The 15,000-nt window shown below is 34.2% G+C and overlaps 1 protein-coding gene and 1 long non-coding RNA gene across 2 annotated transcripts in view; both read right to left on the reverse strand.

Moving 5' to 3' along the window:
- Window positions 1-183: 183 nt before the first annotated feature.
- Window positions 184-802, reverse strand: LOC144957630 (uncharacterized). Its single transcript, XM_078888974.1, has 2 exons — window positions 524-802; window positions 184-420 (listed from the first exon to the last, which is right to left on the reverse strand). Exons 1-2 carry the CDS (start codon window positions 800-802, stop codon window positions 184-186), a joined length of 516 nt encoding a protein of 171 aa, XP_078745100.1.
- Window positions 803-14,922: 14,120 nt separating this feature from the next.
- Window positions 14,923-15,000, reverse strand: part of LOC144958128 (uncharacterized) — a 42,968-nt gene continuing 42,890 nt past the window's right edge. Inside the window, exon 3 of the long non-coding RNA XR_013642349.1 lies at window positions 14,923-15,000. This exon is cut by the window's right edge and continues 346 nt beyond it. This is a non-coding gene — a long non-coding RNA (uncharacterized LOC144958128).

Raw genomic sequence — 15,000 nt, forward strand, 5'->3', positions numbered from 1 at the left:
TAGAGTACAGATAGTACTAGAGAACTAAACTTTATCTTGAAGTTTATGTTGCTTTTCCAGATTCTATTTAGTCTTGCCATTGCTGCAGTAGCCATGCCCAGTCTAGCTTTTATTTCCGACGTGCTTGTTCCGTCATCAGTTAGCAGCATTCCAAGGTATTTGAAGGATGAAGAGTCTCACCATTCACGAAAATTTGTGTTCTAGTCTTGGACTTTGGCTGTTCACTAGGATTTGGGATTTGGAAGTGTTGATCTCCATGCCACATCTTGATGCCGCTTGGTGTAAATGATTAGTAAGTTCTTGCAACTCTTGTTTACTTTGGGCAATAAGGTCTATATCATCTGCAAATCGCAGGTTGCATAATTGTCTGCCACCTATAGAGACTGTAGGTTGGCGGTACTGTAATGCTTCTTGCATTACCTGTTCAAGATGTATATTGAAAAAGGTTGGGGAGAGTATGCAGCCCTGTCTGACACCAACAGATGTTTTTAAAAAAGTGTCCCATTTGTTTATCACACAAGACAGCACTAGAAGCTTGTTCATACAAAGCTTCCATTGTTTGGGTGAGTCCTTCATCAAAGTCGAATTTTCTTAGAATGTTCCAAAGGCCATCGTGCCAGACTATGTCAAATGCCTTTCTGAAATCAATGAAATTATGATATAAAACTGTTTGGTGTTGGAGACATTTTTCAGTGAGGATGCGGCTATTGAACACCTGCTGGACTGTGCTCCTGCCTGCCTGTTCCTCTGCAAGTATCTCTTCTGATTTGGGTTTGATGCGGTTTAGGATGATGCGTAACATTACTTTACTGGGGTGGCTAATGAGGCTGATTGTTCTATAATTATTGCATTTTCTCAAGTTTCCCTTTTTTGGTAGTGGTATTACAAGCGATTGTGTCCAAATTTTAGGCCAAGTTTTCTGCTCCAATATTTTCTGACATAGAATTGTTATTGCTTGCACGGTTTGCTACCCACCATATTTTATAAGTTCAGCTGGTATGTTGTCTATTCCAGGTGATTTATTGCAACTTAGGCTCTTAATTGCGTTCTCAATTTCTTCATTCAGGATTGATGGAGTATTGTCTATTTCTCTTTGTTCCACTCCTGTACTTAACAAAGTATTGTCTGTTTTAAGTTCTACATTGTAAAGGCCATCACAGTATTATGTCCATCTGTTCAATACATCTTGTTTTTTGGTCAGTAAGATTCCATTTTCATCTTCTATTACATTAGATTTGGCATTGTGTGTATTTGTAAGCATTTTCAATGTGCCATACGCTTGTCTTAGGCTTCCGCCGCATCTCATACTTATGTCTATACCAAAACATTGGTCATCTATCCATTTCTCTTTGCCTTGCGCATGTGTTTTCTCACTTCCCTATTAATTTCCTGAAATCTTGCCATCGCTTCTTCCTTTTGATGTGTATGTGTCCTTAATTCCCTTTTTTTTGTCGCATAACTCAAGAACTTCGTTGGTCACCAAGGGTCTTCTTATCTTCCTTCTGTGTCCAAGGACTTTCTCTGCTGTTGAGTGGAGTACATCACCCGCAATTTAAAAAGATGCCCAATCACAACTCAAACCCTTGCTTTTAAAACTATTGTTAGACCAATTTTGGAGTATGGCAGTTCAATTTGGGACCCATATATAAAGAAAAACATCGACACCTTAGAAAACATCCAAAGAAAAACAGCAAGACGTATCACAAACACATTCGATCCTTTCTCAAGTGCGTCTGAAATATCACAACGGATTGGCCTTGAACCTCTGGAAAAGAGAAGAAAGATAGATAAACTTAAATTGTTCCACAAGATCTACTACAAAAATTCGTGCCTTAAACTTCCAAACGACATCAAAGATATCGGCACAAGAAATAGGAGGGGACACACAGCAAGAGTAACCATCCCAACATAAAAAACAGACCCCCACATGTATTCGTTTTTCCCTTCCACTGCCCGACTATGGAATAGCCTCCCAGCTGAAGTGGCTGAAAACGGTTGCCAACATGCCTTCACGCGATTGCTCGAGTTCACAACGTGACTTTTTAATCTATGTGTTTTTTTAAAATTAGTATTATGTGCAGAGTGCACTACAAACTTTGGAGTGATCCTCGACAATATTGGAGGTTTCCACAAGACGAAGAAAAAGAAGAAGAAGATTTATGCTCTCAGTTAGCGAGTCTATATCATTTTAGACTATCTAAAGCCAATTAACTTCACGGCGTTTGTATGTGTTAAACCTGTGACCCGAGAGTAACTTCAAATTTGGTCAACTATTAAACATTTATCTTTTAACTCAAGACACAATAATGGAGAAAGTCACCACATAATTGTATAAAACCCTGCAGTGATGGGCAAATCCGCCTTTTGTAGATAAAGACGTTGAACTTGGACTTGTTATTATCAACATAAGTTCCTGCTCCACTCACGTTTCTGAATTAAAAGTTTATGCCCAGGAGATATTCAATTTTGAAACGCATGGAAATTTGTTTAAGTCAAAATGACCACTTTGTACATTAACAGAAACAAACAGCCCCCATTATAGAAAGAACAAAATTGACGTCCCTCTGCTCTTTGTTACTGTTTTAAGCCAGTCATTTTTATGAGTAGTTCTAAATACTATCAATCGGGCTATAAACGTTAAAGGTTACACACAGTTTTGTGTGTTGGTTCGTTATATCCGGTGTGTGTGTGTGTGTGTGTGTGTGTATGTGTGTGTGTGTGTGTGTTGGACCCGCGATCTCAAGAAGTCGGTGAGAGAGAGCTCTAATAATGACTAGGGTTAGAGACAATCTTTAATTGGGTCGTGGATAGCTCATACTGTAGAGTTACGGTCTCACCAGCCAGGCGGAGTTGTCGTACCAGGTCGCGGGTTCAAACCCCCATCACCGCCGTGAAAATTTTTTTATTCTCTATTGTCTTCTGGCACTTTCCTACTCACTTCATATCTTATTGTTTATATCCGGTTATGCGTGTTATGAGTCTTTTGGTTAAACGCATAGCATCAATTGAAGATTCTATTTTCTCTTTTCATTTGGTGCATTGTTTGTTCTGTCACTTTGGGAATCCTTTCAACCATTGCGTTCAAAACTCCTCAATTTCCGTTCAAAATGGCGTTTTCAGAAAAAGTAGCATTTTTACTTGACATCTGAGAATTTTTGAAATAAAAAGCAATCTAAAATTAATTCCAAACAATACTATACAAGATGGCTAATCCTTTGATATGTCTTACACGATTCTGTGATAATATGCTGCTAAGTTTTAGATTCCTACACTTTTTGATCAAACATTCTGTATCAGCCCGCCTTGAATTGGGATCAAACCTCAGACCTCCTGATTCCCGATCGTTGATCAGACGTAATAACATTATTCCACAGAGGTTACCCGATTTAATTCCTTTATTATTGAAAAGTGTACGCGTTTCCGCTGAGAACAGTCGCTGCATCACAAAACACAAACATTGAACACGAGAGGACGAAGGCCATTTTGAGTTCACTTCATGTTTATTTTGAAAATATCAAAGTGACAAATTGGAGAGCGGACACTGATGTGTGATTGAAATTTCTCACTTTGAAGAAAAATGACGCGATAGTAAATTATGAACTCAATGTGAAAAACCTGCTTCCTAGATTCTGGTTTTAAAAGCCATCCAAAATCTTGCTTATCAAAGAAAATTGATAAAGAAATATAGCTATTTTATATTAGCCGTAAGATCTGCGTTTGAAAATATAACAGTTCAGATATCAACGAAAAAAGAAGACATTGTACATTTTTGTTTATTTATTAGGAATGCATTTGTGGTCCAAGCATTCAGGAGTGGCTCCATTCTTCTTCTTCTTCTTCTTCTTCTTCTTCTTCTTCTTATCTTCTTCTTTATTATATTATATTATTATATTATTATTATATTATTTTATTATTTATTATTATGTATTATTATTATTATTATTATTATTATATTATTATTATTATTATTAAGTTACTATATCATTATTATTATTATTATTATTATTATTATTATTATCATTATTATTATTATTATTATTTTATTATTATTATTATTATTATTATTATTCATCATTATGATTATTATTATTATTATTATTATTATTATTATTATTATTATTATTATTATTATTATTATTATTATTATTATTATTATATTACTATTATTATTATTATTATTATATTATTATTATTATTATTATTATTATTATTATTATTATTATTATTATTATTATTTATTATTATTATTATTATTATGTTTTATTATTATTATTATTATTATTATTATTATTATTATTATTATTATTATTATTATTATTATTATTATTATTATTATCACATTATTATATGATTTTCATTATTACTATTATTATTATCATTATTATTATTATTATTATTATTATTATTATTATTATTATTATTATTATTATTATTATTATTATTATTATTATTATTGTTTTTTATTATTATTATTATTATTATTATTATTATTATTTTATTATTATTATTATTATTATTATTATTATTATTATATTATTATTATTATTATTATTATTGTTATATTATCATTATTACATTATTATTATATTATTATTATTATTATTATTATTATTATTATTATTATTATTATTATTATTATCATTATCATTATTAATATTATCATCATCATCCACATCATTTTTACTATCAACATTATTACACGATATTATCTCTACTATAATTTACATAAATAGTTATCCATATAGAGCATTGCCATTGGATCAGAATATTGAACATTGTAGATATTGCCAAACTATATTAATTATTTTAAAATACCGAGAGATTAGAAACAGAATATAACTTCGAAATTTTTCAAAAAGCCCAAAACTGTTTATGTTTCATACAAGCTTATTTTAGGTCTGAAGTGAAAATGAAATAGAGTAAAATGACGTCGTAATGACTAAATAGACTAAGTAAATCAGACCTCGTCACATTTTGTCTGCTACACCTCGTCTATTTAATGACCTCGATAGACTAATATGCTATTTATATTATATGTGACCCTTCGCCTCAAAACGCTATTAAGTCAGAATGATTAAGATGTTGAAAATTGAATTTATAGCCAAAGATATCAGACTTGTATTGAGTTTGTATGATTTATTGAGGAGAATGGATACCATATTTTAGGGTGCTATTGCCAACATTTTATCTTTTTGACCAGTTTAACATTAAATTCAGCCTTTAAACATATGGTTCGTTCCGACATGATACCGTTTTGAGACGATGGGTCACATATTTGTTCATTGACAAATCAGGTGAAGGCTCTTTTCCATATATATGATGTGTATTTATTCCTTTTAATAGCTACTCATAAGGCTTCCCGCTCATGAAAGCCAGTGAAAATACGCCCAATTAGGCAAAGACTTTCCCTCCATAGCATAATTGGCTATATTTAAAAATGAACTGTGACACTTCAAACAACAGACACCACTAGCGCTGGAAAGGGTCTTACAGTGTTCTTTTCGTTGCGCAAATATTTTAATTGGCCAACAATTATCATCAAGGCATCTAAATATAGATCTATAACTATAGACACATTCAAATATAACGTATACAGGCACCTGGAATAGGGAACTGGAATACACTTACAGGGGCCATTTTAATTAACACGGACTAGCGCTTTGTCTCTATCTCTGACTTTAGTCCATGACTTGAAAAAATCGGATTTCATGTGAGCTGACTAAGCAAGTCCGGGACTAAAATCACAGCACCTTCAGACTAAGTTTTAGTCATTTGCCGAAGCAAGGCTTCATGATTTAGTTTGAGTCTAGTTACTAGGTGACGTCATAGCGTCAACAAGATAGCAGCTGTTTTTAGATTGAGTGCGTTTCGATTCGGAAACAAAACACGTCGGTTAAGAATGACAGAGCCAAAAAGTGTCCTGTTGCCATTGGCACTGGCTGTAAAAAACTATAAGAAAGTGCAGATCGACGAAAGTAAACATTTGTGTGAGTAAAAACTAAAAAAACAACAACTGAATCTATCGGCTCGGTGAGGTGAGAGAGAATGAAAGACCCTGAAATCAAAGGGTTTCGTCAAAGAATAACAACATAAATGATTAGAAAGTATAGTGGAGACAAAAGTTATTCTGTTGACATTGCAATTGACTGAAATAATGTGATAAATCAGAACGCACTTTCTCTTTTGTGTAATTTTTTTTTGGTTCATATTCTTTGAGTTTCAAACTCGGTGTTGGATGTCTCAATGAAATTGCCATTGTTCTAAACATAGAATTGACAGGCGACGATGGACGTCATTGCAGTCTATAACAGTCGAGAGTCAATATCACGTGTCTGGTAATTTCCTCGTTGAAAAGCTTTTGCGTTATAAGTTCGTGTATCTTAACCTGTCTTCGTGTAGTAGAGAGGTGATGTTACTCGCACAAAATAATCGAATTAGTCACCATCCTTACAACGCCCACTTCTAGTCAAGAGACTAAGTAGTCCGAGTTTAGAAAGCGTCCATGAAATCTGATTTTAGACACTTACTTCGCTTGGGCTTTAGACTAGCTAGTCATTTACTAGACTAGTAAATTCCCAAATCTAGTCCTCGTTCATGAAAACGGGCCCAGGTCTGAGATGGATCAAATAGAGGGTGGTGGTGTTGGTGATGATGATGACTCTTTTGAATGTAATCCAATGTAACCGACACTGATTTGAGCAATACAAAGCGCATACGAAATTCAGGTCTGTCAATTCTTCTTCGATTGTACCTGATACACCGTGTTTATTCACTACACATGCAACCTAAAGATCGCCTATAACACTTCCAGATTCAAATCAATAAATTTCTTGTTATCTTTGATTTTCTCCATTTCCAAATCAACCTCTTCATCAGTCTCAAATAACAACAACTCTATTTCTTATTTTCTATCGTTATTGCCCTCAATCCTTAACGTCGGAATTATTATATCAATTCCTTCTGTCTTTCCTTTTGCCTCCTCCCTTTGTCTCTCCTGTTCTTTTCTTTTACGCTTTTTCCCTTTCAGTCTTATTTTTCTGTTTCTTTCTTTTCTGCTTCTTCAGCCAGCAAGATGTTTGTAAATCTCTTCCAGGGTCTAATCCGGCGAGAAAATGAAAATTATGAAACGGGATTATTGAAAAGAGAAGTTGTCTTAACGGAAAATGGCTGAACCACGATTTTAAAACTTTTAACATATTATATTCGCCGACGAGAGTGACCGAAGTGTAATTAAGTGTTTCTTCGCCAATTCGTTCAATAATGACATTCATTCAGACACACATTTGCAAGTCTTGAAACATATTAACTACAGAGGCGTTCTTGAAACCCTTCTCGTTATACGATCTATCTGGATTTGTCTATTTTTGACTCGATATCTTGATCACCGCTTTAAATCATACGGGAGTTCGATCTTTTTTTGAATATTAACATTGTTCTTAGACTACATAAGACACTGGCCGTTGGGATTAACAAGATTTTCTTGTTCGATTATACCTGAAACACCGTGTTTATTCACTACACGTGCAACTTAAAGATCACCTATAACACTTCCAGATTTGACTTGATAAACAATGTTTCTAGACTGTTCAGCCCGTAGATGTTTTAAAAATTGTCAGTGGTCTGTAAAGTGAAGGACTGATTTTGGCAACATTATCGGAGACCCATTCTTGATTATTAATTTCTTTGAATCAGGCCACAGTTTGAGCTTACTTAGAGTATCTAGACTACGATTTATTATATGAAAGCACTGTATGGCTGAAATAGAAAGTAAAATCTTTTTAATCCCAACGGTCAGTGTCTTATTCAGTCTAAGAAAAATGTTAATATAAAAAAAGGAAGACCTCCCGTATGATATAAAGCGGTGATCAAGATAAAGAGGCAATGGAAATATGGAAAAAGACAGTTGTTTTATTAGAATACCGGCTCGATTGTGGTTTTAAAACAAAAGGTAACTTCAGAGATACGTTTTTTTAACCGATTTATACGATATGTAGTTTGGCCGCTAAGAGGTCAATCATTCCACTTCTTTAAAATGCACAAAACGCTCTAAGCTAAGGCTAGAGAGTAAAAACAATAACAAATTGTACCTAACATTTTATACCGATTTGTTTTTTCCCGACGTGCACATACATGTAGCTCTGACATCCGATCGAACACAACTATGGGCATAGTTATAACATTGTTGAAATTAACAATCTTTGGCGTCATTTTTTGAGATTTCAATTACAACAATGAGCCCATAGTGAATTGCGTTGTCAGACCTGCAAATAAGTGTAAGTCGTATTATATCGCCTTATAATATGCAAGATCAAATGTAAAGAAACTTTTCAAAAATTTATAGTTAATATTGTTGGGCATATGATATAGCAACAGTCATTTGCAAAATAAACTAGACAGCTTGAATATGCAATTATCTCACACAAAATAAAACGTATTGGTACGTGGTTTATATCGAATACCGTTAATGAAATATGTAAGGAGCATATGCGGACCGCCAAACAGGTCAGTAACAAAGTTACATGTTGTAAATTCGCACGAAAAATAGATATTTATTTCACATAAGCGTTGCTACGCAGCAGTTGTCGCACAAAACTTCAAGCTCAGTGAGCTGGTTTGAAATGTCACACACCTTAATTTGATCAACGATGTCCATTGTGCACAACGTTGCTCGAGGTAGATGGGCACATGAACTCAAGGACTGGGATCAGAACATGTGGGACAGCATTTTTTAACAGGCGAATCGCTTTTTTGAAGTTGATTCCATAGACAAACGAAGTTCGTGCTATCGACATCGAGGTGAATGTTTCAATGACCAAACTATCATTGAAGTAAAAATTCGAGCATATGGACGGTGTGTGGAGTGATAATTGGTGGTAAAAAAACGATGCTAATACGTATCAACCACTGACTCAACTTAGACCTATACATCAGTGATATTCTTGACCCAATGGTCGTCCTGTTTAACTCTCTCCTTACCGGCCATTTCCCGGATTTTCCCCCAAAACTTCACACCCAACCTATACAAAAATAGATTTATTTCAATCAAACACAAAAGCTGTTCTTGCTATACATTTTTTTCTGCTAAACGAGCTCTTCAACACAGTGTTAATATACTTTAACCATAGCAAAGATGTACAAAAGAAATCAGAATGAGAAAAATGTTGGCTGCATCGTAACGAATGTAACGATTGTCCTATAGGTGGTAAGGAGAGGGTTAAAAAGGCCTCGTGACACTGGACGACTATCTGCTTTCCTAAAGATTCAAATGTAAAAGTGATGACCCAGAGGCCAGCTGTGTTACTTGACATGAATCCTATTGAACATGTGGAATTTTGTGGAACGAAAGCTATTTTTAAAAAAACAAACAAGACCAACAGGACAAGAAAGATGTATACAATTCGATAAATTATTCGAAAGACTAAATTAAATACAATTTGGTGGTAGGTAACCAACAGAAACAGCCAATCAGCTAACATCATTTTGTGCTCGATTTCGAAAAATCGATTTTTAATGATTAGATTTATCTATCTTCAACTTTTCAACAGTTTACATAACTTCAATAAATCATACACCAAAAGAGAACTAGTTTTGTCTTGTTTTCTAATATGTCATAATGTTCTAATATGTATTTGTTATTGTATTTGTTCGAACCAGTAGTGAACCATTAGCGGAATGAAACTGTCTAGTTTCTTTTGTAAAAGACATAAGAGCTAATCATAGGATGACACCGCCAAAACAAAAAGACTGACAGCACGTGGTTACACGTGCCCTACCCCAGACCGTTCACTTGCCATGGCAAATAATAGAAAAAATAACCATAGATATGTCGTTGTTAGATGGCAACAGAAGCACAAACTCATAAATATTCGATTACGCATCAAATACTGTCAAGATTTTCATATATTATGAAACAAATGATAACATTTATCAGAATTACTGTCGATGTATTATTCGACAACCGTAAAGTTAATTATTCAAAATTAATGCGCTTGTGTGAACAAAAGAAGAACTATTTGGCTTATAAAGAAAGTTAAACTTTTACACGAATCCGAAATAATGGTTTCGGGGACCCTACTAAGAAATACTGTCTAGATAGTCCAATAATATTATGAAACAAATGGTAACATTTATCAAAATTCTTCTCGTTTAGACAACGGTAAAATTTTATGTTCAAAATTGAAGCGCCATTAACGAACTATAAGGACCCTGATTTTCAAAATAATTTAGCCATATCGGATGAATTTAACTAGATCTAGTATAACATTTTATTTATGCATGTTTGATTTTACTAACTGCTTATTATCTACAATGTAAACAACAATAATCGGGAGACCTATTTTGGGCGCAACGTTTTCCGGCTTCTAACGTTTCTAATCTTGAGCGCTAGACCAACGATTCAAACGATTTTAATTTCAGTGTTTTGAGTTTGTAATTTTTAACGATTGTAAAGATTTAGTTCAATGTTAACCCGTAATAGCTTTCCGGTCTTTAACTTTGAATGTCTCATTCCCAATATGTTAGAATGCTTTGTAGATGTGTTTTCATCTTGACGATTCACTTCGTAATTTGACTATCAGTCAGTAGCTTCATTCAACGATTTTCACCTTGACGTTTCCTTCACTCAAGTCTGCTTCATGCTCATGCAGTGATTGATTAGGATACTTTTGGAGAGAAGACACCGTACATAATAATAGATGGTTATGGGTTGTTATTGCTAACAGATGGTTGATTCATGTCTACGAAATTGTGGGACTCGGATCGAGAGGGTGTCAAAACGATAGTTAAAGTGCGGCTATGTGGTCAAGTGGTATGACACTCGCTCTCCGATCAGAAGGTCCTGAGTTCGAGCCTCGCTCTGCGCATAGTTGAGTCCTTGAAAAAGACTATTTACTAGCAATGACTATGAAAATTTTTGTTTTCTATTTTTGTAGGAAATACTCCTCTTAAATCAAAGCCCTATCTCCACTGAGTAAAAATCTTTTTGAATTTTGGAAATCCATTAATATATAACAAAGTTATGCAGTTTCAAATGTGTCATTTATTTGGATGACTCACAAAGAGAACAAAATACGGAAAATATGGGACGCTTTTTCTGCGTTTTATTCTGGTTTGTGCCTGTATCTCACTTAATACGTGGAATTAGATATTAAAACTTGGCAATTTTATGGCAAAATTATCAGAAAATATGATGAAGACATCAGAAAAGTTCTAACTTGTATAGTTTTAGAGCTGTATGGCTAGGGTCAACTATAATTTTGTTTTAAAATATACATAATATTGATCATTTGGAACTTTTCCCAAGTGTAATTTTGTGTCTACAACACATACAAATCAAACGAAAAATGCCTTCTGAATTTATCAATCAGTTCCCTGAGACCATGGCTTATGTTATTTCTAGTATTTATTTATTTGAGAGAGAGAGAGAGAGAGAGAGAGAGAGAGAGAGAGAGAGAGAGAGAGAGAGTTAATCTACTATCCCTATGACATAACAATGAAACTATTGCCTTAATTTTAAAAAAGCGCGCGAGGATTTGTATCGTCAGTCACCGCGAACAAGTTGCCAGGTGGCCAGGTGTGTGGCCAAATATATAATTTTGCTTCTTTTATTAAATTTTATCCATCTATTTTTGTCTCATTGACATTTATCCTAGTCTATTCAATTTTATGTTTGTTAAAATTTAGTTCATTTTAAGTGGGCCAGTATTAATAGTGAAAGCCATATGATTTTCTATTAAGCCACTTTTAAAGTCGAATTTGGTCAGGTTAAAGTCTGGCCACCTGGCAGCCTTGCCTCGCTCACGTCATTTTCGTGTCGTGCGATGAGGGAAGCAAAATGGCCGTCTCCATATTTTCACTCATTGAAATGCAAATTGGGTTGATGTTTTGTGAGAAAGCGGGAAAAGTACTTATCATAATCCAATGAAATTTGAAGTATAAATAGAAGAAATGTGCATATATAACCTTATGAGCGACAAAATCTCCCCTCTTTGTAGTTTTAGAAATATTGTACTCCAAAGAGTAAAAATCTATTTTTAACGGTCTTCTGGTAATCGTACGAGTTTTGTCGCTTGACATAATCTAAAATGACCTCTTTTCTAACTGTGTGCCAACTTTCAGTCATATTCATCGATAAACAGCGTTGTAATTAATTTTTTAAAATAGCATTACGGAAAGGCTTCGTCCCATATTTTGACGCGAATTTGGGCACTTCGTGAGCGAAAAAGAGGCCCAAAGATCTGTGCGGGATAGTCATTGCTATATTTATTCACATTCTCTCACCGAACTCGGGTGTAAAATGAGTACATGGTCGTTAACAGCGTTGTCTCTGTCCGGAAAAAAAATTGTACCATCGCCTGTCTCGTTCTACATGTTACGTGTTGCTGTTGGTCAAGGACACCTTGTAAAGCGCTTTGAGCACATTTAGTAGATTTATAAAAGCTCAATTTATTTAAGCTCAATTCAATTTCAAACAAGCAAGGGAAAATGGGTTGTCAAGAGACGAAAAGCCGGCAGAGAGGATATATTTTATTTGTGAATTGAGTTTGAGTGTTATTCCGAGTAGATTAAACCACAGTTACAATCTGGAACGTGTGTCAATCATTAAAAAAAAAAAAAATAAAAAAAATAACACAAGTAGTTGGAATGTAAAAAAAAAAGTGTTAAAAAAACACAAACCAAAAGACAAACTAACATCTTTCGGAGTGCCTAGTACCCACCACAGTCAACCGGCAAAAGTCTAAACTGTTTATAATATTATATTATTGACTCTCGTCCTTTCCTGATAAATGATAAAAGTATGTTTCAAGATAACTAACTGCTCACGACTGGAAAAGGAACAAGACAATGGACTATGTCATATTGTTCTCCATCACCACATTTCAGGGTTGCCAATTTCGCAGATTTTCTGCCAAATGTCCTTTTTTGGCAGAATGTGAAGTCTGGCAGAAAAAAAAAACGGTTTGGCAGTTTGGCAGATATTTGGCAGATTATATTTTCCGAGGCCTAGGAATTAATGTATAGGTCTACTCCACGTTTTCAATGGCAATTTTTATGCTCGTATTAGTGATTTTTTTAAAACTTGGAAAATGAAAAAAAAAATATTTACGACATCGCCCTTGCGATTTTGTTAAACAAAACTGGTGAGTTTCCAAAAGGTGTACTATAAATAGTACGGTTTGACAGATTTTTGTGGTATTTGGCAGATTTTTAAAATTCAGTTGGCAGAATGCCTGAAAATAATCTGGAAACCCTGCGCCACATCCGACTTTTTGATGAAGTGAAAGAATACTCTTCAACAGTCGTAACGTCACTTCCTTCCTAATGACGCATGGTAACTTAGTAACACTGGCTATAAACTATCGGAACAATGGCGGAAGCCCGTATGAAGTATTTCTCCGGCGAGCATAAAGGGTATCCAGAGGGGGAAAAAACACATAAATTTGATCATGTTTTTACTTTTACACATTCTGATCACAAGGCATATGAAAAGTTCTAGCCAGCATGAAAAATAATAAGTAATGATTTTCTTTGTTTAGAACCAAGATGGCCGCCGTTGCCGGGCGGCGTGACATCAGACTATTGAATCCTATTAGAGGAGCGGGGGTTGGGGATAGAGAAATTTTTGAAAAAGCGAAAGTATCCCACTCAATCCCTGGTCGCATCTTTGATAGTTGACTGTCTGTTGCTTAGCAGTATGTAAACAAAATGTTGATTGGATCCGTATGACACGCTTAACGGTCAATTGAAGCGTAGTTTGGGTGATTTGCATCGAATAATCTGGGTTATGTTTTGACGAAGTCATCCTATGGTTAGCTCTATGTATCCATTCGAATGAGAATATCGGCCATATCGATTTCAACACGCCATACCGATATTAAGCTTTATCATCTGTCTCTGTGGACTTTGTTTTTAGCATATTACGTTCCCTGCCTATTTGGTCTCATGTTATTCTGCTCCAACTGATTGAGACTAATGATTTTGTTAAATTCGTAGGTTCATTTCTAATCAGTTACAAATCAAAGACGACGGGATGAATTGAATATTAATTATTAATAGTTAATTGTTATCATTATCAATTATTACTTTTTTTTTCTCAGAATTGTTGCATGCATAGTGGGCAAGACTTACACTATGGTATAAATAAACATTCTTGTGGCGCTACCCATTATGTTCTAAATATGTTGTTTAATCATTAACTATTTAATAAAAAAGTATCTAATACTTTTAAAGTATACTTTAAAATACTTTTTAAAAGTTGTCTACAAATCCCTGAGCACGAACAGTCCCTCCTATATTAAAGACCTTCTAAACATATATGTCTCCAATAGAAACTTGAGGTCAAGCAATGACCAATCAATCCTTGTCAAACCTAAGCCATTGCGTAAAATAGGTGAACAGTCTTTTCAATTTTCGGCCCCCCATTTTTGGAACTCTCTCCCGTCACACGTGAGATGCTCGGATTCGTTGACAACGTTCAAATCTCGCTTAAAGTTTTATCTTTTTACGTCATAATGTTGCAATATTATTTTCATATTTTGTTGTTGATAAATTGAATTCGTATCACGTTTCCTTCCCACTTGTCTCACTGTAATATGTTTTGTTTTATATCACTGTAAAGCGCTTAGAGCCTGTGACAACGCAGTAAAGCGCTATATAAATGCCAATTATTATTATTATTATTATTATTATTATTATTATATTATTATTATTATTATATTATTATTATTATTATTAAAGTATTATTTTATTTGCTTTTGAACATATATGCGATCCATAATGATGGCGCCAAAAACAAAATCCGACCCAAAAAAAAAAATAAAAATAAATAAATAAATAAACACAAAAAATAAAATAAAGAATCTGTTCTAGAATTATTTTCCTTTTGTTTTCGGGGGGGGGGGGGGGGGGGGGGGGGTGGCGGCAGGTTTATCGATTTATAAAAAAAATATTTTCAATATACCTATGAATAACACATAGCATTGATCAATACTTATATTCGAT

The sequence above is a fragment of the Berghia stephanieae genome, chromosome 12 (assembly GCF_034508935.2).
Source record: "Berghia stephanieae isolate SIO BIC M18660-M18661 chromosome 12, UCSD_Bste_1.3, whole genome shotgun sequence".
Lineage (NCBI taxonomy): Eukaryota > Metazoa > Mollusca > Gastropoda > Nudibranchia > Aeolidiidae > Berghia > Berghia stephanieae.